The sequence below is a fragment of the Phodopus roborovskii genome, unplaced genomic scaffold (genome assembly GCF_943737965.1).
Source record: "Phodopus roborovskii unplaced genomic scaffold, PHOROB, whole genome shotgun sequence".
NCBI lineage: Eukaryota > Metazoa > Chordata > Mammalia > Rodentia > Cricetidae > Phodopus > Phodopus roborovskii.
Genome location: NW_026125538.1, coordinates 1,097,529 through 1,119,918, shown reverse-complemented (window position 1 = coordinate 1,119,918; position 22,390 = coordinate 1,097,529). Strand labels below are relative to the sequence as shown.

The following is a 22,390-nucleotide window of genomic DNA, read 5'->3' as shown; positions in this document are numbered from 1 at the left end:
AAATATAAGCAGGGTATAAGTGAAACAAAAAATATAAAATGTCAGGATTATTATATTTTCTCTAAAAAATATTAAGGAGTTTAATTTGTATGATAGGCTTTTTATTTTTATTCATTTTATGATTTATTTCTTCTTTTGTGTGCATTGGTGTTCTATGTGCATGTATGTCTATGTGACAACGTCAGCTACCTTAGAACTGGAGTTACAGACAGTTGTGAGGGGCCATTTAAATGCTGGGAATTGAACCAGGGCCTCCAGAAGAACAGTCAGTGCTCTTAATCATGGAACCAATTCTCTGGCCCCATAGTGGGCTTTTTTTTGGGGGGGGGGGATTCTGATTTTTTTTTTTAAGGTATGAAAAACACAGTGAAATTATCTCTTTGTTTCTGCTGCTCAGTCACTTTGGAAGCAATTACTGTTGGAAGTGTCTAGTATCTCCTTACAGAGATAGTCTTTTAGCAAATGATCTATATTTTTTAAAATTGTAGCTGGATATGGTGATGCATGTCTGTAATCCCAGAAGGCAGAGACAGGAGGATTTCTGAGCTTGAGGCTACCCTTGTTTACATATAGAGTCCAGATCAGCTGAGTCTACACGGGGAGATCCCATCTTAAAAATTAAACGTCAGGTGTAGTAATGTCTATAGTCTCAGCACTCTGGAAGTGGAGGCAGGAAGATCAGGAATTCAAAGTCATTTTTTTTTGCTACATAGCAAGTTCCAGGCCAGCTTGAGATACATGAGACCCTGCCTCAAAACAAGCAGAAGACTTAAAATGTTTATTTTTAAATAAACAATTCATGTTCAAGGTTGAAAAAAAATGGAAAATACAGTGAAAAGTTTTCTCTGGTCAATCTCTCCTGTTTCTCCAGACTTTCTTATGTTTCCTTTTAGAAATAACGAATATGAGAACATTATTAATGTACAGCATAGTGGCATGCCAGTCCAAACATAGTAGACTTATTAGGATAATGCATTAAAAAATGCTAAAAATTATACGTGTAGAAATTTTCAAAGTTGGAAAATATTCAGACAAGTTAACCTTTTAGTACTTTCTGTTCTGAATACCACACAACACATATACGTTGATAACTGCTCTTGCTTTTTAAGAGTGATATAAGCAAGGACAAGAATATACGAAATAAAATTTTGAATGTAATTAATACAAGAACATTTTGATTCTGGAATTTGGGAAGGAAGTTTATGAAACTGAGAGTGATCACAAACTCAGTCTGTGCTTTTTATCCCCGCTGGGAGGCTGAAGCAAAAGGATCAGGCTCTGCAAGGCAGCCTGGACAGCATAACCACAGTGATGTCAGACTGATCTAAAAACAAAGCAAAACAAAACCCCAAAGCGGTTGGATTAAGTTGGTTTTTAGCCATCTCCCAGGGGCAGGTGGACCTCCAGAGCCCTAGGTGTCGCTGTGGTTTCTTCGTGAGACTGGCTGAGTATCTGTGGTCACAAAGTTGGGGGAGGAGAAGCCGACAGTGGCTGGAATGATGGCTGATGAAGAGGAAGAAGCGAAGCACGTCTTGCAGAAATTGCAGGTGAGTGAGGCTGTGAGTTAAATTCTTTGCCTGGTTGCTGTGGAAGGAGGAAGTGCAGCGACCGGTCAGGGCCGGCACGGCGGAGGACGGGTCTTCAGCCTGTGCTGCGGACTGCTTGTTGAGAGCCTGGAGGAAGTCCGCCCACTCGGGATCCCTCGGTAACCAGCAGCTTGTACATGGAGTGGCAGATCGCCTCGACTGTTAACGGGGTTGTTTTGATCTCCACAGCAGCCATTTCTTTAACATCTTTTCTGCTTTGAACTTGGCAACAGTCAGTGACGGACTGCAGAGCAGATGGCCCGATTGATAGTTTTAGGATTTACTCTTTTAAGCTCTTAACCCCACCCTATCCCCAGGTGACTGCTGTAGAAAGGTAGAGGAGTTTCCTTCAAGTTTGTGTCTTTACTTTTGTGTTAATGACCAAAATTTTCCTTAAACCCTAGAAACTCAGTTTGTGGTTTTAGGCACCCTGGAATTTAAACCGGAACAATGCTTATATACTTCTAACCATTTGCTTGTTTCTTTTTTTGAGACAAGCTGGTCTTTTTTGTAGCTCAGGTTCTTCAGGAACTGGTTTTGTAGTTCAGGCTGGCCTCGAACTCACACAGATCCAAATTGCCCCTGCCTCCCAAGTGGTGGGTGTGAGCCACCATGCCCAGTTATTTCTAACAATTTTTAAAGCATTGATCAGGTTTTCTTGTTCTTTGGGTGTGTTAAAACAACACTCACAATATGGACATTAACTTTATTCCTTAGTGTGATTGGCAGAAATGAGGTTTTTTTCTTCTTTCTGAGAACAGTTTCTCTGGGTATCCTGGCTGTCCTGGATCTCGCTCTGTGGACCAGGCTGGCCTCCATCTCAGAGAGATCCACCTACTTTTGCCTCCTGAGTGCTGGTATTAAAGGTGTGTGCCACCACTGCCAGGGTAGAAATCAGATTCTTGGTCCTATCCTCAGAGAGACTTTGTACATTTGTACACACTATGTACATTTGCTTGTACAGAAAAAAAAAAACACGCTATACCAAATGTTTGTCTAGTGGTTATGAATCACTTCCTATTTTCATGATTTCCCTCCTCTCATTTAACAACTTATTTGTATTGCTTTTGCCACCACAGAAAACCGTTCAGTCCCTAAAAAAACAAATCAACTAAAAAAACAGACAATAAGACCTCATTCTGAATTTACAACCATGCTCATTGCATGACAAGAAATTGATTGTGACTTTTGCTTAGAACTCTGTTAAACATATTTTTTTTTTCAAAACTTGTCTTTCATATGTGCTCAAATCAGTCTCTGCAGAACCTGTTTTTCCTGGGATATATATATATATATATATATATATATATATATATATATATATATGTTTAAAAGCACTACTGAAGAAGGTGTCAGTTAGTTCTCTTTATTCAAGGTAGGGCTTTGAGTTACGTATAGCAGATACGGATTTGTTAATACCACAGTACATTAGTTAATTTAATCACTATACTTAATGAGGGCCTGTCATGATCCAGCTCCTGTTCTAATACTAACACTAATCAACATGAGATTCTTTCCCTAATGGAATTCACAGTGGTGATGCTGGGTAGTAATGGATGAATAGGCTATATAATTGAAGATGATGGGCACTTTGAAGGAAACACAGTGACTCACTGCAGAGGAGGGAAGGGAGACCTCTCTTCGGTTTAGGTAGTGTGCTGGTTAATTTTTTGTTAGCTTGACACGAACTGTATTATCTGGGAAGAGGGAGCCTCAATTGAGGAATTGCCTCATTTGGCCTGTAGGCAAGTCTGTGGGGCATGTTTGGGTTAATGATTGATATGGGAGGGCCCAGCCCACTTTGGGCAGTGCCACCTTCAGGCAAGTAGTCCTAGACTAGCCTGGAAAGCAAGTCAGTAAGCAGCTCTCTGCTTCAGTTCCTGCCCCCAGGGCCCTTCATTTGTTACTGTGACTTCTGAAGGTCCTCAAAAGTTGTGTGCTTTCCTTTCTTCCCCAGGTTGTTTCTGGTCACTTATTTATTTATTTATTTACTTATTTATTTATTTATTTATTTATTTATTTAATCACAGAAGTGGAAAGCAGACTATGTCAGATAATTAGGGAAATTTTCTAAGAAGCTGGCATTTTAGCTCTGATCTCACTGATGCTGAAGGGGTGAGTCATCTGGAGATCTGAGCAAGTGTCCAGGTGAGGAACTTCATAGTTGGAGGACCATCATATGGCTTAAGGATTATGGGGATAAGGAGGGTAAGACGTGGAGTCTTTGGTGCAGTGGCTGTAGGAAGTCAGATCAAAATTTCTCATAATACTGGAAAAGAGGGTTCTTTTTGTCTGTAGTGGTGAATTCTTTGAGAATTTGTGAGAGTGGAAACAAATTGACCAGTTAGGAAGTTATTGTAGTAGTCTAGTCACACGAGGAAGCTAGTTTAGTCTAGAATGGAGATAGGAAAGCCAGATGGATGACTTTTGGGTGATAGTTGATGTAATTTAATGGAATTGGACTATATGTTTCTTCTGCTCTTTGATTTCAGGAAAGAATAGTGTAACAGTTATATTGACATGTCAGGAGGACTTAGTAAAAAAAATGCAGAAGTCAGAAGATGCGCCAAGCAAAGAAATAAAATCTTCCAAAACCCTCCAAAAATACCCAGGTCACCAAGTTCAAACTGGTTGTTTTGTGGTGGAAAACAAGGCCTTCCTTACAGGTTGTCATCTTTAGAAAGACCATGTATTTTCACATATCAGCATGTGAAACAATAATGGCTTTTTCTTTTTAATAGAAGTGCAGTTTTATTTTGGGTGGTTTTGTGTATGTGTGTGTGTTTCTGGGGATGAGAACCTTAAGCATGCTGTCTCCCCTACTCAAAAGTCCAGCTTTAATGCTAAATTGGAAAGTTTTGGGGACCAGAATAAGATAGAATGGTCTTGTTGATTTTAGTTTATTTCATGTCTCAAGTCTCTCTCCTGTCTGTGGTGTGGTCATAGGGAAGCCCCTGCTTGAACTGTGAGAGATCAGTGCATATGCAGTGCTGAGTGACCAGTGTAGAACAGCTTGGGGCCATGAGACCCTGTGATCCTGGCCCTTCTTCCTGATCTGTAGCTTTTGATAGGACTGGGAACCTTCTTGTGCTGTGCATCATGTGTGATAATGGGACCAGTATTGCTAGTCCTGAGGCTGTTCAGTTGATGTAAGATCTCCTTGTCTGGTACTCTCTCCATTTAATGATTCTGTTTTGTTCTTTTTTCCTCCTGTTTTCTAGGAACTGGTGGATCAACTCTACTCATTTCGAGACAGCTATTTTGAGACACACAGTGTTGAGGATGCAGGGCGGAAGCAACAGGATGTGCAGGATGAGATGGAGAAGACCGTGCAGCAGATGGAGGAAGTCCTGGGTATGAGCACCAAGGAGCACTCAGCCCCTTGCCCTTCACTCAAGCTTTACTCTTTCTCTGTGCACCTTGTGGTGTCCTGTGCCTGGCTGCTATAGGTTAGAACACAGTAGTGTCATGTTCCTGTGTGGGATAGTGCTCATCCACTGCAAAGGTTTGATTATAGCAAATGGTGTAAAAGAATGTACTTTGCAATAATCTTGATATATTCAACTGAGCTTTCTGCCTTTTTTTTTTCTTCTTCTTTCAGACAGGGTCTCAGTATGCTACCCTGGCTGTCCTAGACTTTGAATGTAGACCAGGCTGGCCTTGAAATGAATTTGACCTTGAAATCACCTTGAAATCTTCTACCTTTGCCTCTCAGTGTTGGGATCACAGGCATGTGTCACCACACTTGGATGCTCAGGTGTTCTTGAAGATTCTGACTGCTGAGTGGCTGAAGTCTAATCCTTTAACCTGATGTGCGGTCCCCACTGTCCCTAAGCTCAGCTCTAGAGTCTTGTTTGCTGAGGACTTTTAATTATATCTTCTGTTTATCTAGGAAATTATCAGCTGTGTTTAAATTGTTTATCTGATCTTCATGTAAGTTTGGTAGGTCATATATATCAAGAAATCTATCCATTTACTTTTTGGTTTTCCAATTTGACAGAGTGTAGAGTTTTAAAGTATGCCCTTATTATTTTCTGGATTTCCTTGGTGTCTGTTGTGATGTCCCCTTTTCATCTATATTAATTTCAATCTTCTCTTTTTGTCTTTTAGTTAACTTGGCTAATGGTATACCATTCTTACTGATTTTTTTTTTCTTTCAAAGAATGAACTGTTCATCTCATTGCGTCTTTGTAATTTTTATATATTGTTTTGTTTCTATTTTGTTTATTTTAGCCCTGAGTTTGATTATTTCTTGCTGTTTGCTCTTTTTTGGGTGTTTTTTCTTTTTGTTCTAGAGCTCTCAGGTGTGCTGTTAAATTTCTAATGTGAGATCGTTCTAATTTTTTATATAGGCATTTAGTACAATGAACTTGCCTCTTAGAACTGCCTTCATTGTATCCTATAAGTTTGAGTATGTTGTTTTCATTTTTTACTCAATTCTTAAAAATTCTTATATTTCTTCTTAATTTCTGTCTTGGCCCTTTTTTGTTCACTAGTGAGTTGTTCAGTGTCTGTGAGTTTGTATACTTTCTGTTGTTGACCCAACATTAATTCAGGTGGTCAGATAGGTTGCAGGGGATTATTTCAGTTTTCTTATATATATTGAGACTTGCTTTGTGTCTGAGTATGTGGTCAATTTTGGAGAAAGTTCCATGAGGTGCTGAGAAGAAGGTACATGCTTTTATTTTTGGATGGAGTGTTCTGTAATCATCTGGTAAGTCCTTCTGACATGACAGTATTTAAGTCTAGCATGTTGCTGTTTAGTTTTTGTGTAGATGTCCTGTCTCTTGGCAAGAGTAGGGTGTCGAATTGACCCACTATCACTGTGTGTAAGTGACTATGTAATTTTAGCTGCAGTAATGTTTCTTTTGTGAACTTGGGAACCCTTATATTTGGTGTATACATGCTTAGGATTGTAATCTCCTCTTGATGGATTTTTCCTTTTATAAATATGTATTGTTCTCTCTTCTGAATGGTCTGGTTTGAAGTCTTTTTTGTCATATATGGTTATAACCTATTGCTTTTGGGTTCCAAGTAAATGGAACCCAAGTAAATGTCTTTCTTGATTGGAAGATGTGTTCCTGGGATGCAGGAGACAGATGGATCTTTTTAAAATGTTTGTTTATTTATTACACATACAGTGTTCTGTCTGCATGTATCGTTGCAGACTGGAAGTGGGCACCAGATCGCATTACAGATGGTTGTGAGCCATCATGTGGTTGCTGGGAATTGAACTCAGGACCTCTGGAAGAACAGCTAGTAGTGTTCTTTAACCACTGAGCCATCTCTTCAGCCCCTGGATCCTGTTTTCTAATTTGATCTGTTAGTCTTTGTCATTTTATTAGAGAATTGAAGCCATTGATATTGAGAGTTAACACTGAGCAGTATTTTTTGATTCCTGTTTTTCTTGATACAGTGTGGGTTTTCCCCTTCTTTTGATTTGCTGCTCTGGGATTATTTAAATTCCTTTCGTGTTCTTGGGTATAGTTAAAACTGTCTACAGAAGCTGGGCATTGGTGGTGCACACCTTTAATTCCAGCACTCAGGAGGCAGTGGCAGGAGGATTTCTGTGAGTTCAAGACCAGCTTGATCTACAGAGCTAGTTCCAGGACAGCTAGGGCTGTTGCACAGAGAAACCCTGCTCAAAACAAACAAACAAACAAACAAACAACCAAAAACAAAAAAAAAAAAACCACAAAAACAAAACAAAAAACCCCTCAAAAAACAAACTTGTCTACAGACTGAAGTTTTTCTTCTAGTGCCTTTAGTAGAACTGGTTTGGCAGATACATACTGCTTATATTTGATTTTATTGTGGAAAGTTTTTCTTTCTTCTATTGTGATTGGTAGTTTTGTTGGGTATAGTAGTCTGGGTAGGCATTTATGGTCTTTTAAAGTTCGTAGAATATCCTTCTACCTCCTTCTGGCTTTTGGAGACTCTGTTTAGAAGTCAGGTTTTATTTTTCTGGGCCTGCCTTTGTATATTACTTTAATCTTTTCCCTTGTGGAGTTTGATATTTATTTTTTTATCTTGTACATTTAATGTTTTGATTATTATGTGTCTTAATTAGGTTTTTGTTTTTTAATGTGCATTAGTGTTTTGCCATGGGAGGTTTTGGGTCCCCTGAAACTGGAGTTACAGATAGTTGTGAGCTACCACATGGGCGCTGGGAGTTGAACCCAGGTCCTCGTGAAGAGCAGCCAGTGTTCTTAACCCCTGAACCATCTCTCCAGCCCCTTAGTTAGTTAGGGTTTCTTTGCTATGATGAGACAATATCACCATGGCGACTTTTATAAAGGAAAACATTTAATTGTGGTGGTTCAGTTCAGAGGTTTAGTTCGTTATCCTCATAGCAGGAAGCTAGGCAGCATGCAGGCGGACAGGAACTGAGAGTTCTTAAGTCTGGACTCAAGGCAACAGGAAGTGGTCTTACTCACTGGGCATGGCTCAAAGCCCGCCTCCACAGTGACACACTTCCTCCAACAAGGCCATACCTATGCCAACAAAGCCACACCTCCTAATAGTGCCACTCCCTATGAGCTTATGGGGGGTAAGTTACATTCAAACCACCACATATGTGCTGTGGGGAATTTCTTTTCAGGACCAGTTTATTTGGTCTTTTGTATGATTCTTGTAGGGCATTTCCTACAAGGGAAATTTTCTTGAAAACATTTTCTGTTCTTTGATCTGGGTTTCTTCTCCTTCCTGTATTCCTATTATTTGTAGATTTGGTCTGAGGGAGAGAGCTAAGGGGACAGGTCCACACCAAGAGTCCCCAGGGAGTTGGAAGTATTTAGAGGAGCTCCTGCAAGTAGGTTACAGTAAGAGTAAGACAAAGACTATGCCTTGAGAGATGAAATGGCTGGGTGAGCCCTGGGTGAGTGGGATCAGGTGGGAAGAGAGGCACTTGCAAGCTAGTTGCTCCAGGGTTGAGACGGGAGAGATCGTAATGGAGGGTAGTGAAAATCTACCAAGTCCCAGCCAGGTGTGACTGCTGGGGGTCCCAGGTGTAAAAAAGTGTCTCTAGGTCCTGGTGGCCAGCACAAAGGAATGGGGATGATCTAGAAAGCCAAGAGGATCCCCAGGAAGGAGCAAAGCTGTGTCTGCACTAAGGTTAGGTGGGGTCTCCAGTCAGGTAGTTATGGTGGGAAAAAAGTTCCTGGGTCTTTCACTGCTCATCTTTCCCCCTTCTTCCTAGGTTCTGTCCAGGGTGAGGCACAGGCTCTTATGCTGAAGGGGAAGGCACTGAATGTGACTCCTGAGTATAGTCCAGAGGCTGAGGTGCTTCTGTCAAAGGCTGTGAAGCTGGAGCCTGAGCTGGTGGAAGCCTGGAACCAGCTGGGTGAGGTGTACTGGAAGAAAGGGGACGTTGCGGCTGCCCACACCTGCTTCTCAGGAGCCCTCACCCATGTGAGCTGCCCATTCCCCCATACAGTTGGGAAGTAATGGGTGCCTTTGGTTCTTTGAATTTCTCTACGAGAAGAATACCAGATCAGAAATGAATCTGCGAGAGGAGAATAGAACCACAAGGGAGAAAGGGTGGGGAGCAGAATAGGAACAGAGAGTCCTGAGGAGGGAAAAGTAAGGGATCGGGTTTAGCCTAGGTGAGAAGAAATAGCATCCAGAATTATCCATAGGCTTTGAAGATGCAGTTAGTGGCAAGGGTTAAGACATAAAAGTGGGGTTAGGAGAACACTGAGCTCAGCGTGGATCTATCTGGAAGTGGGGGTGGAATCAGGAAAGTTGAATGTCTGTCCTCTCCATTTTCAGTGCAAAAACAAAGTCTCCCTGCAAAATTTGTCAATGGTGCTTCGCCAGCTGCAGACCGACTCTGGAGATGAGCATTCTCGTCACGTCATGGACAGTGTCCGGCAGGCTAAGTTGGCCGTGCAGATGGATGTCTTTGATGGACGCTCCTGGTGTGAGTGTTAGGAAAAGATGTCTGGGCTTGTACAGTAGTGGTTCTCAGCCATGGCTACATACTAGCATCATCAGCAGGCCAGCTGTGGACTCTGACTCTGAGGCTATCTTTCCTTAAAAGAAGCCCTAAGCTTTTTATTTTTTAAATTGTGTGTGTGTGTGTGTGTGTGTGTGTGTGTGTATGCATGCATGTGTGAGGCCAGAAGATGCCGTTACTTCCCTAGGTGCCATTACCTATGTTGGTTGGATGCCTGGCTTATTACAAGGATCCACCTCTGGCCCTTATAGTTCTGCAGCAAGCACTCTTAGGATGCTGAGATGACCTTCAGCCCCTCTAAACTTATTTTGGTGAGCTACTGTTGGAACTTTTGGATCTCTTGATCTAAGATGGGAGACTTAGGTTTCCTTTTAAGCAATGCAGTATGTCTTTGTTTACCTTCTGTTGCTTTGATAAACATCGGGATCAAAAGCACCTTGGAGAGGAAAGGATTGCTTTCAGCATATAGCTTATTACCGTCTACTGTGAAGGGAAGTCAGGACAGGAACTCAAGGTAGGAACCTGGACACAGGAATTGAAGCAGGAAGGCCGCTTACTGGTTTGCTTTCCAGGCTCACGGTTAACCTGCTTTCTTATATAGCTCAGGATCACCTGTCCAGGTGTGGTGCTTCCTACAGTAGGCTGACCCCCCCCCCTCCCATCAGTCATGAATCAAGAAAATGGCTCACGGACATACCTACAGTTCAGTTTGATGGAGGCATCTTATGAATAGATTCTTCTCAGATGATGCTAGCTTGTGCCAAGTGACCCTCCCAAACAAACAAACAACCCCCCCAACATAAACACCCCTCCCCTAAATCTAGCACACAGGGCTTTTGTCAAATCTGTTTGGAATCCATGTTTATCTGTTATCTCATTTGAATTTTAGCTAATCAGTACAGTGTAATGCCTTGTTTGGATAAGAGGTCAGGCTTTTCAGAAATGGACTTCTGAGTCTCAGCGCTCAGGGGGTAGAGGCAGGTGGATTTTTGTTAGTTTGAGATCCTGTCTTGGAAAAAAAAAAAAAAAAGAGGCTGGAGAGGTCACTCAGTGGTTAAGAGCACTGGTTGCTCATCCAAAGGATCCAGGTTCAGTTCCCAGCACCCACATTGATCCGAAACTCCATTTCTACAGGATCTGATGCCCTCTTCTGACCTCCACAGGCATTGCATGGTGTGGTGCATTGATACACATGCAGGCAAAACATAGATGTAAAATAAAAAATAAGTGAATCTCTGAATCTTTTTTTTTTTTTTTCTAAAGAAAATTCTGGAAGCACAAACCCTCCATTCTTTTTTTTTTTGTAGCAGGGTTTACAAGACCCCAAACCCTCCCTGAGAATGTATAGGTAGTTAATGGTTGTTGGGGGAGGGAGAGACATTTTCTTCTGTGTTGTAACCATTGGTAAGGTGCCCATGCCCCATTGGGTTAAAATAAACAGAAAGGTAGAAGTAGGAGAGGCATTGATTGGGAAGAAGGGGATCAGTGGACACAGAAGGGGGATAAGAGAGGGACAATGGAAGGCATACAAACAATCAAAACACATTCTGTGTATGTGTGGAAATGTCATAGTGAAACTCATCTTTATATACAATAATATATGCTAATAAGAACTTTAAACATACAGACTTCCGAGAGCTGCTGGTCGTATCTTGGACTGGGCTCTGAGATGGCCCACTGCTGTTGCTCTTGCAGATATCCTGGGGAATGCATATCTTTCTCTTTATTTCAATACTGGCCAGAACCCTAAGATCTCCCAGCAAGCCCTCAGTGCCTATGCTCAAGCAGTAAGTACTTGCGGTCTCCCTGGGCGGATATAGAGGCAGGGACCAAATCTGGAGCATGTTATCCTTCCTGGGCTCCTTCAGCTAGTAGTGCTGGCAGAGATGGCTAGCAGCTGATCACATGTCTCCTTGGGTGACTTTTGGCAGGATATTAAGGGATGGTGCGTTGGTGACAGATAACTCCTTGACTGGCCTCAAACTTGAGGTCCCTCCATCTCTACCTCCTAAGAGCTGGTGTTACAGAGCTGCCTTTTATGCTGATTTTAAAATTTGTGAATGCTTGCATTTTCAAAACTATGCCTTCAAAATTCTGTATTTTTCCTCTGCCATACAGGGCTTTTTTGTTTGTTTGTTTGTTTGTTTTTTTCTAGATGGGGTTTTTCTGTGTAGCCCTGGCTGCCCTGAAACTCGTTTTATAGACCAGGCTGGCCTCAAACTCACAGATCTGCCTGCCTCTGCCTCTCAATTGCTGGGATTAAAGGTGTTTGTTTTTAACTCTTAATTTACCTGTCTGCATTTAAAAACATCTTTGAAATAGCTGTTTAAATAGTCTTAGTTCATGTTACTTATGCTTTTGCTGTGCCCAGGCATTGAACATTATTAAAAACATCAGCACCGCATTTTTTCAGAGCCCTGACTTTGCCTTTGCCTACATTTGGAGCCATGCTTATGGCAGGGGAACTGGGTTAAGTCACCATTACTGCTTTAGGCTTCCTCGTTTGTATCTATGCCATGACTTAATTAAAAAAAAAAAAAATCAGAATGTTATTCATGTTTTTATCTTTTACCTATTTCTGTGATACGGTATGGATTAGTTGTAACTATATTTTAAAGTTCCACACATGCAGTCAGCTTTATATCTTCACGGCTTCAGAGACAGAGTGATGTTCCATACACCTTAGTTGCTGATAAACAGCAGCATGGGTAGAGATAGCATTTCATTTTGGCAAGGAAGAATCTCAAGTTTTTTAATCTAGGACATGTTGAGCTTGGGCAGCCTTAAAATCGAGTCAGGTTCTATTCATGATCTTTTTATGCTGTTGTAGGAGAAGGTCGACAGGAAAGCATCCAGCAATCCCGACCTTCATCTGAACAGGGCGACGGTAAGACCATGGGTGGCACTCATCTGAAGGTAAAATAGAAAGGACATGTAAGGGCTGGAGAGATGGCTTAGAGCTCAAAGCACGGGCTGCTCTGGTAGAGGACCTTGGCTGCCAGTATCTATGTGGCTATAACTTCAGTTCTGGGGGACCTGATACTCCCTTCTGACCTCTGAAGTGTAATGCATACCATGGCACACATATAGGCCAAAACTTATAAAATAAAAATGTCTTAAAAAAAAGGCCTCAGAGCCTTGGCTTTTGAAGGTAACAGTTACACAGGGACAAAAATGGACACAAGCCATGAGAGGAAAGCCTGAGTCTTAGGAAGAGCTAGCTGAGTCTGTCCTCAGCCTGAAAGAGTCACTGAGGGAAGGAAGGGGCTTAGGCAGGGAAGAGCTCATGGTGACTGGGAGATAGCTTAGGAGACTTCTGGTTTTAAGTATGAATAGAATAATAGTAACCCAGCGTGCTTCATGGCTTCGGAGTTTGGGAGTTAGTGTCTTAGAAATGGGTTTGTTTTTGCACTGTTCTGCTTGGCCCAGAAAAAAGGTGCCCAGTGTAGGACAGGAATGTGAGGGGAAATACGTTTTCTCTAGATTCTTAGTCTGTCTATCCTGATAATCTGTGTTACTTTTCTACAGTTACATAAATATGAAGAGAGTTATGGGGAGGCCTTAGAGGGTTTCTCTCAGGCAGCTGCACTGGACCCTGCATGGCCAGAGCCCCGGCAACGAGAACAACAACTCCTGGAATTCCTCTCTAGGCTAACCAGCCTTCTGGAGAGCAAGGTAAAGAAATGCAAGGGCTGAGCTGTCAGTCAAACACAAAAAGAATAGGTTTAAGTGTCAGTGGACAGGTTGAGAGAAAGAATCGACTCAGTCAGTATACCAGCTTCCAGCTGATCTGTTTCTCTTTCTTTTGCAGGGCAAGACAAAACCCAAAAAGCTCCAGAGCATGCTGGGAAGCTTGCGTCCAGCCCATCTGGGCCCTTGTGGTGATGGGCGTTATCAGTCAGCCTCTGGGCAGAAGGTGACTTTGGAGCGCAAACCACTGAGCACGCTGCAGCCTGGTGTGAACAGTGGTGCTGTGGTCCTGGGAAAGGTGGTGTTCAGCCTGACCTCAGAGGAGAAAGTCCCCTTGTAAGTTTCACTTCCCCTTCCCCATGAGCGAAGCACTGTCATTTCCGGCCTTTTCAGGCCAGTAAAGACATTTTACAAATTATCGACTTTTACTACTTACGGTACCTTCTCCATGTGCAAGCCTTATCTAGGAGATACCTAACAGTCTCTTTAATTTTTTAGAAAACAGAAATACAGCTCTGTTATTTTATGTGTGTGTGAGACAGTGCATGTGTGCCACAGCCTTCATGTGGTTGTCAACTTGTAGGAGTTTTTCCAGCATATGGGTCCCAGGATAAAACTTGGGCCGCCAGACTTGGCGGCAAATGCTTTAACCCGATGAACTGTCTTGCTGGCCTCTAATGTTTGTAGGTTCTGTCATTGCCTATTGTTTTCCCCTCAGTTTGGCGCTTTGTGAATTCCTAAATTCATATCTGAAATGACAGGTCATTTTAAAAAATGTGTATGAGTGTTTGCATGTGTGTGCTGTGTGCAAAGTTCAGAAGGTGTCAGAGTCCTTGAAACTGGAGTTATGGATGGTTGTGTGCCACCATGTAGATCTTGGGAACTGAACCTGGGTCCTCTGCAAGATCAGCAAGTGGTCTTAATCAACGATTCATCTCTCCAGCCCCCTTGACTGGTCAGTTTTAAAGTAAGACAGAGAAACTTTAAAATTCTTCATCTTCTTTAAGTGTTCAGGCTTACAGAGTTGAAGAAAGATAAACTTAGGTTCTGTTTCCAGATGGTTCTGGAGGTTGAACTTTGGGTTAGAGTAGAGGCCTGGTTGGGATCTTACCTGAGTGTCTTGTGTCTGTTTTTGGGCCTCTTCTTCTTTAACTTGCTTTCTGACTTATTGTTACTTAGTTTGTTTTGTGTGGCAGAACAAAACCAGCTCTGTATACTCCTATCTGTAGTTCAAGAATTGTCTTTTCAGCCAGGGAACTTTTTGAGCAGAGAGATTGTACTTTATTGTTTATTTATTTGTGTTTTGGCATGTGTGTTTATGGAGTGAGGAAAAAATGTAAAGGACACATGCAAAGCATGCTTACAGTCCAGCAAAGGAGGGAGTTAGTCTATTTACTTAGGAAACATGTAGAGACTCATGTTATGTGCAAGTGTGGGTATGCACATGCCATGGAGCGTGTGTGGAAGTGAAAGATAAATGAGTATTTTGCCTGCATGTATGTGTGTACATTAGTGTCCTCAGGGGTCAGAAGAGAGCATCAGCTCTCTTAGAGCTCCCACATTCATCTCTCTCTCCTTCCTCCCCTCCTATTTCTCTCTTTTTCTTTTCCTTCCTTCCTTTCTTTCTTCCTTCCTTCCTTCCTTCTTCCTCTCCTTCCTTCCTTCCTTCCTTCTTCCTCTCCTTCTATCTCTCTCTCTCTCTCTCTCTCTTTCTGTTTTTGAGACAGGATCTTACTATGTATCCTTGGTATCCTGGAACTGACTGGGATCCTCCTGTGTCTGCCTCCTGAGTGCCAGGATCAAAGGTGCATGCCATCAGCCCTGGTACTTTCAGACAGGCCCTCTTACTGAATCTGGAGCTCATGTGCAGAACAACTCTAGAAGGCCCTGTGACCCTCTTCCCTTCTACTCCCCAGTGGTAGGATCACAGCTTTTTTACATAAATGGCAGGGGTCTGAATTCAGGTCTTCATCCTTGTGTGGTAAGCTCTGTATCAGCTGAACTATCTTCCCAGTTTCCTTGCTTTGTTTGCATATGTCTCTCTGTGTGTATTTCTTTACATGTATGTGGGTATAGGGGTGGTGTGTGTGTGGGTGTGTATGTGTGAGTGTGCTTGTGCATGTGTGTGGAGTGCTGAGGTTTATGGTAAAAGTCTTCCTCAGTTACTCTCCACCTAATTGACTGAGTCAGGGTTTTTCATTTGAACCCTGAGCTGGCTGTTGAAGCTAGCCTAGCTAGCTGGTCAGCTTGTCCTGAGAACCCTTGTCTCTGTCTTTCTGCCCTAAGATTACAGGTTGGCACTGTAGACCTCATTTTTATGTGATTCTGAGGCTCTGAATTCTAGTCCTCATGCTGTTGCTGTAAGGGAGTGAATCACCATCCAATTTTTTTAGACAGAATCTAAGTGGTCTTCATTTGGGATCCTGCTGCCTCCCACTCACCAGTGCTGGGATCCCCTGTGCTACCATGCTGGGTTTAGCTTTCCTGTTTTAATTAGCTATTTTCCCCTATTGTCTCCCCCTGTTTTTCCTTTTGCTTTTTGGAATGGGTTTTTACTGCATAGTCCAGGTTGATTGTAAATTCTATGTATTTTCAGCTGGCCTAGAACATGGGGTTTTCTTAGCTGACCTTTCTTTGTGCCAGAATTGTAGGTATGTCCCAGCAAGCAAACATCCTCCCACTGAGCTACTCCCCACCCAAGTGGTGGTGTTTTTATCTGATTCTTGCTAGATTATGGGTCACTTATAGCTTGGATTAGTATCGTAGTGCTAACAGTGCTTGATATGTGTGTGGAATCAACCTCAATTGATAGTGATTGTAGATGGTTTAGTTAAGTGTATATTAGTTAAATCGATAGGCCAGGAATAATGGTCTAGCTGCAGTATTTTGGATTAGTACATATTAACATCTATTGAATGACCTTAGTGTGTGTGTCCTAAGTTCTTAGTAGAGTGACATAATTATTGAGCCTTGTTAATGTTTGCTAAAGGTGTAAAACATAAGATAAATGAGCATTCAAATGTATATAATGGATAATAGCACTTGTAGATTCCTAAGGAAGTGACCAAGGATGCATTCTTTATTTTGCTATATTTTAAAACCCATTCTATTCTTTCCTGCCCACAAACATGTAATATTTTTTTCTCTCCCTCTTTAACACACATTAACCTGGAAGCACATTTGGTTTGGTAGACTCTGAAGGTCCTTGCTATGCAGTGATGGTGTATAATGTGGTGCAGAGCTGGGGCGTGCTCATCGGGGACTCCGTCGCCATTCCTGAGCCCAGCCTTAGGCATCACCACATTCAGCACAAGGGAAAGGTGAGTAGTGTCCAGGAGTCGTCTCTGTGACACAGGCTCTGCAAATGGCACCAGACTTCTCTCTTTAAAGCGTAGAGGTGAAAGTAATGTATGTGTATATGATATGTATGTGCTTTTGTGTGTTTATGTACTGTATATACATATGTGATATGTGTATGCTTGTGTGTGTCTGTGCTGTATCTACATGTGTGATATGTGTATGCTTGTGTGTGTATGTATTGTATATACATGTGTGATTTGTGTATGCTTGTGTGTGTCTATACTGTATATACATGTATGTGAGTGTATGCTTGTGTATGTCTGTACTGTATATACATGTATGTGATATGTGTATGCTTGTGTATGTACTGTATATATGTATGTGTGATGTGTATGCTTTTGTGTATATGTGTGTATGTACATGTACGTGATATGTGTATGCTTGTGTGTGTGTATGTACTTGCCTTACAGACAGTAGAGATATTGTACTGAAATGCCTTGACCAAAAGCAGCTTGAGGAGGAAAGGGTTTATTTTGCCTTATAGTCCTTTAGCAAAGGAAACTGGGGCAGGCACTGATGCAGAGACTGTGGAAGAACATTGTTTACTGGCTTGTTCCTGAGCCAGCTTTCTTATAGCACCCAGGACCACCAGCCCAGGGGTGGTACCTCCCACGGTGAATTAGGTCCTTCCCCAGTGAATAGGACCATCCCCCATCAATTATTAATCACGAAATGCACTACAGGCTTGCCCACAAGCCAGTATAATGGGAGCATTTTCTCTTTGTTTTGTTTTGTTTTTTTTTTTTGTTTTTTTCGAGACAGGATTTCTCTGTGTGGCTTTGGAGCCTGTCTTGGAACTCGCTCTATAGATCAGACTGGCCTCGAACTCACAGAGACCCTCCTGCCTCTACCTCCCGAGTGCTGGGATTAAAAGTATGCGCCACTGATGCCCAGTTGGGAGCATTTTCTCAATTGAAGTTCCCTCTTCCCTAACGTCTTTAGCTTGTGTCAAGATGACATAAAAACTAGCCAGCATACTACTATATACACATGTATAATATGTGTGCTTTGTGTATATGTTTATACATATCTGTGTGTTTGTGTGTATATATTATATGTGTCTCATGAGTGCATTGGTATATATGTATTATATATACATGTGTGATATATATCTGCTTTTGTGTGTACTTATATACAAATTAGTGATATGTGCTGTTTTTGTGTGTATACATATATTTGTGTGTGTGCTTTTGTATGTGTTATATACACGTGTGATGTATGATTGTATTATATATGTATGACATATTGTTGTATTATGTATTATATACCAGTGTGTGATGTGTGTGTACTTTTGTGTATATGTATTATATCCACATGTGTATTATGTATGCTTTGGTGTGTATGCATTATGTACATGTGTGTGTTATATATACTTTTTTGTATGTATTATTTAGATGTATGTGATATGTATGTACTTTTCTGTGTGTTATTTACATGTATATGATATGTGTGTGCTATTGTGTGCATTTATTATTTATACATGTGTGCTTTCATGTGTATTATTTATATACATGTATGCTTGCAGGTATAACATATGTAGGTATTTACATGCATAAACATACAAATTCATATATATAATTGTAAGTTTATTTATACATAAGTATGTAAATATATATTACACATAGTATATCTATATTATAAAGGAAAACTATTGATACACAAAAGGAAATTAAAGGATGAACTAAACTATCTCATAGATATTCTAAGGATAACTAGTAGACACATCTCAGTCTGTTAGTTTTTATTTTTTTTTGCTTTTTGAGAGAGGTATTTAGTCATATTCTTGTCATTTAGGTTGGGGCAGCAACCTATTGTACACTGACCATACCTAGTTCACTATCTGTTGTATAGCCTACAAGCTAAGGATTATTTCTGTATGTAAAACTTCAAAAGAAATCAGTGTGTGTGTGTGTGTGTGTGTGTGTGTGTGTGTGCACGCATTCACAGATGTGCCTACCCTGGTATGAGTGAAGGAGGTTGGAGGACAGCTTCTGGGAGTTGGTTCTTTTTTTCTTACCTGTGCTTCTGGGGACTGAATTTAGGTGATCAGGCTTGCATAGCAAGTGATTTAACTGTTGTGCCATTGTGCCAGTCTTTTAATTCATATATATTTTATACATATATCATTATATTTTAATGTGGATGGGCATTTTGCCTTCATGTATTATGTTCATGTATGTGTCTGGTATTCTTGGATGCCAGAAAAGGGCATTGGATCTCCTGGAACTGGAGTTACAGGCAGTTGTGAGCTGCCTGATGGTGCTGGGAACCAGATTTGGTTCCTCTGGAAGAGCACTGCAAACTGTTAACTGCTGTTCTAGTTCTTCAGCCCCTACAGTTTTCTTCTTAACACTAAACAAAAGTTTTGACAAATTGCTTGAAGATAATAATGCCAATAATGTTTTCATTTGTTTTTAAATGTATTTTATTATGTTTATTAATAATGTTTTGCATATGAATTGCTTTCAATTCACCCCATACTTGCCCATATTCTTGTTGGAACTTTGTAAAAAAAAAAAAACTCGTGAGAATTTTACTGTGGCTTAAAGGAGTCTGTTTCAGGCTAAAGAGATGGCTCAGTGGTTAAGAGCATTGACTGCTGTTCCAGAGGTCCTGAGTTCAATCCCCAGCACCACATGATGCTCACAACCATCTGTAATGAGATCTAGTCCCTTTTTCTGGTCCACAGGCATACATGCAGGCAGAACACTTTATACATAATAAATAAATAATTCTTAAAAAAAAAAAGAAGAACCTGTTTCATATTGCCAATCAAGCATTTTCTGGGTGGGGCCCCTCCAGTAGCCCAAACAACTTGGCATCCTGAGTTGGGGAGATGAGCTGGTATTTTTCCATTAGTAGGACAATGCTTAAATTCCTTTATATAGTCTGTTTCTCATTAACACAAAAAGTATTTGGCAGTTTAATTTAATTTGGGGCTTTACACACAGACTAACAAATTCCTTTGGTTCTGGCCAGTTGCTCTCTGTTTTCAGAGGCTGTGGAGAAGCGCAGATTCTCTGAGAGGTTGTGGCTCTCATTTCTCAGGCAGTGCAGCAGTCTGCTTTTCTTGTAATTGTATTGTTGGTGCCTCATCTGTCTCAGAAACTGCCTCCTTTGTTCAGTTTTATCTGAGGCAAGGTGGAGGGAAGGGGTAAGCATGCAGAGGTGGGGGGTGGGCGGAACTAGTTGCTTTGCTGGAGTTTTTTTCTGACCTTGATCTATAATGAACTGGTCTGATTTTCCTATTTTCTAGGACTATTCCTTCTCCAGTGTTCGGGTGGAAACTCCTCTCCTGCTGGTGGTGAATGGAAAACCACAGAACTCCAGCAGCCAAGCCACTGCTACTGTGGCTTCGAGGCCACAGTGTGAATGACCTGGTAGAGGGAGCGGAGGCCCAGAGATAAACTCACCTGGGTGTCGTGAATGGAGACTTCTCTTCCTCTGCCCTGTAACATAGTTTGAGCCTCTTTTTTTCCCAGTGGTAGTCCAGCCTTCTTCAGAGCCCTTGTTTATTTCCCCTGCCTCTTTGATAACTTAAAGGAAGAATGAAGCATTAATGGAACTGTTGGGACCCTGTTATGGGAGACTTTTCCCCAAGTCCTGAGATGTTTTGACAGTCCCCAGGATCCCTATTCTTGCCTTCTTCCTGAGTCTAATATGTATGTATATATCCGTTTACTATTTATTGCTGAGGGGCTTAACTTTTCTATGGCTTCATTTTTGAGCATTTTTTTTAAAAAAAAATTAGATCTAAGTTCTGATAGGTGTGTGATGGCACAACTTTAATCCCAACACTTAGGAGGTAGAGGAAGTTAGGTCTCTATGAGTTCGAGGCTAGCCTGATTTTATATATAGGGAGTTCCAGGCTAGCCAGGACTACATTAATCAGACCCAGTGTCAAAAAAAAAAAAAAAAAAAAAAAAAAAAAAAAAGAAGAAAAGAAAACATTTTTCTCTTCCTTAGGGTTGGAAACAAAATTAAATTTGTCTGGAAAAAATTTACCCTATAGTTTTGTCTCCTTATTCTCTCCTGTTATAAGGGTTATTGGTTTTAAGACCCCTAGTCTGTTGGAGTAGCACTGCTCTTTTTGGGTATTTTACAAAATAGTTTATCTGGACTCACGGGCTGTTGAGAGCCGCTGTGCTGGGAACTGAACTCAGATCTTGTGTATGAGCAGTATGTATTCTTAACTGCTGAACCAACTATCCAGGCCTAAAATTTTTATTTCTTATTATGTGTGTGTGAGTTGTGTGTGACATACATGCAGCTGCACGTGTAGGTGTGCATTCCTGTTTGCATGAGTGAGGAGGCCAGGAAGTGTGGGTGCCTTCCTCTGCCTTACTGCTTTGAGCTAGTGTCTCTCACTGAGCCCCGAGCTTGCTGTTATATCTGTGTGGCCATCAAACTTCAGATCCACCTGTTTACTCTTCAGTGCTGGAGACCCTGCACATGCATCTTTGCTGGAGGTTTGGACATGGGTCCTCATGCTTGAGAGCAGGCTCTCTTAGCCATTAAGCTGTCTTCTTGGCACTGCTGTTTCCCTTGTTCCCTCCCTCTCTTTTAAAATTTCTTGTTTTGCTTGCTTTTGGAGACAGGTTCTCACTTTGTGTAGCCTTGGCTGACCTAGAACTCACTCTGTAGACCAGGTTAGTCTTGAACTCAGAGATCCACCTGCCTTTGTCTCCTGAAAGCTGGGATTAAGGTGGTGGATTGCCATGCCTGGCACTGCTGGGGTTTTAAAACAAGAAATTCTGCGATAGTGTTTGTATCTAAGAAAATGAAGTTGGCTGGAGAGATAGCTCAGAGATTAAGAGCACTGGTTGCTCTTCCAGAGGACCTGGATTCCGTTGTAAGCACCCACGTGACATCTCAGAACTGTCTGTAACTCCAGTTCTAGAGGATCTGATACCATCACACAGACATACATGTGGGCAAAACACCAATATTATTTGGGGAAAAAAAAATCCAAAACAAGCCAAAACAAAGGACAGTGAAATTTTGCTGGGAATGGTGGTATGCATCTTTAATCCCAGCATTTGGGAGGCAGAGGCAGGTAGAGCTCTGAGTTGAAGGCCATCCTGGTCTACAGATGGAGTTCCAGGACAGCCAGTGCTATAGACAGAAGCCCGTCTCCCCACAAAAAAATCTTAATCTTAACATAGGACTACTTGACTATTTTGTGTGTGTGAGTGTGCATGCATGTGTGTATGTGGTATATGTGCACATGTGTGAGAAAGCTACAGGAAGATGTCAGCTATCCTGCTCTATCAGTCTTCACCGTATTCTTTTCTTGAGCAGGTACAAGTGATACTCCTTCCTCTACTCCCACAACACTGGAGTTGCCTGAGTCTGTGTTGCCGGGCTGGCTTTCTTTGTGGGTGTTGGGGATTTGAACACAGATTCTCATGCTTAGGACACAAGCACTCTCAACCCACAGAGCCTTTCCTCCAGCTTGTAGCCCATTCCTGGGACAGCAGTAGAGTAATTTATTATAATAGGCAGAAGTATCAACCCAGAATCAGAGAGGCTGGGATCAAATTCAGCTCACAGGCAGCCGACATCCCAGTGTTCTGGGCCATGTGTTGAACCTGTGATGGCTCATTTAATCACGAAGCAGACCTACAAGGAAGGTAGCATTCTATTTTATAGATGTGGACGTGAAATTTCAGGATTCTGTCTTTGATCAAGCTGTGGGGAGGTTCCTCTGAGCTTCTTTTGCATTCTTGACTTTTAAAGACTTTATCTATCTATCTATTGCTTTTTTTTTTTTTTTTTTTTTTTTGGGTAAAGTGGC

General features: G+C 41.6%; 1 protein-coding gene across 1 annotated transcript; it reads left to right on the top strand.

Annotated features, from left to right (window-relative positions):
- The first annotated feature begins 1,396 nt into the window (after positions 1-1,396).
- On the top strand, positions 1,397-20,414 carry Ttc5 (tetratricopeptide repeat domain 5). Its single transcript, XM_051176771.1, has 10 exons — positions 1,397-1,547; positions 4,808-4,940; positions 8,785-8,996; positions 9,357-9,507; positions 11,239-11,330; positions 12,374-12,430; positions 13,072-13,218; positions 13,355-13,569; positions 16,409-16,553; positions 19,850-20,414. Exons 1-10 carry the CDS (start codon positions 1,497-1,499, stop codon positions 19,967-19,969), a joined length of 1,323 nt encoding a protein of 440 aa, XP_051032728.1. The 5' UTR covers positions 1,397-1,496; the 3' UTR covers positions 19,970-20,414.
- Positions 20,415-22,390: the final 1,976 nt, after the last annotated feature.

Coding starts and splice junctions, on each gene's coding strand:
- Ttc5 (XM_051176771.1), top strand. CDS start 1,497: ATGATGGCTGATGAAGAGGAAGAAGCGAAGCACGTCTTGCAGAAATTG. Junction 4,941..8,784: donor GCAGATGGAGGAAGTCCTGG/GTATGAGCACCA, acceptor CCTTCTTCCTAG/GTTCTGTCCAGGGTGAGGCA. Junction 9,508..11,238: donor CTTTGATGGACGCTCCTGGT/GTGAGTGTTAGG, acceptor TTGCTCTTGCAG/ATATCCTGGGGAATGCATAT.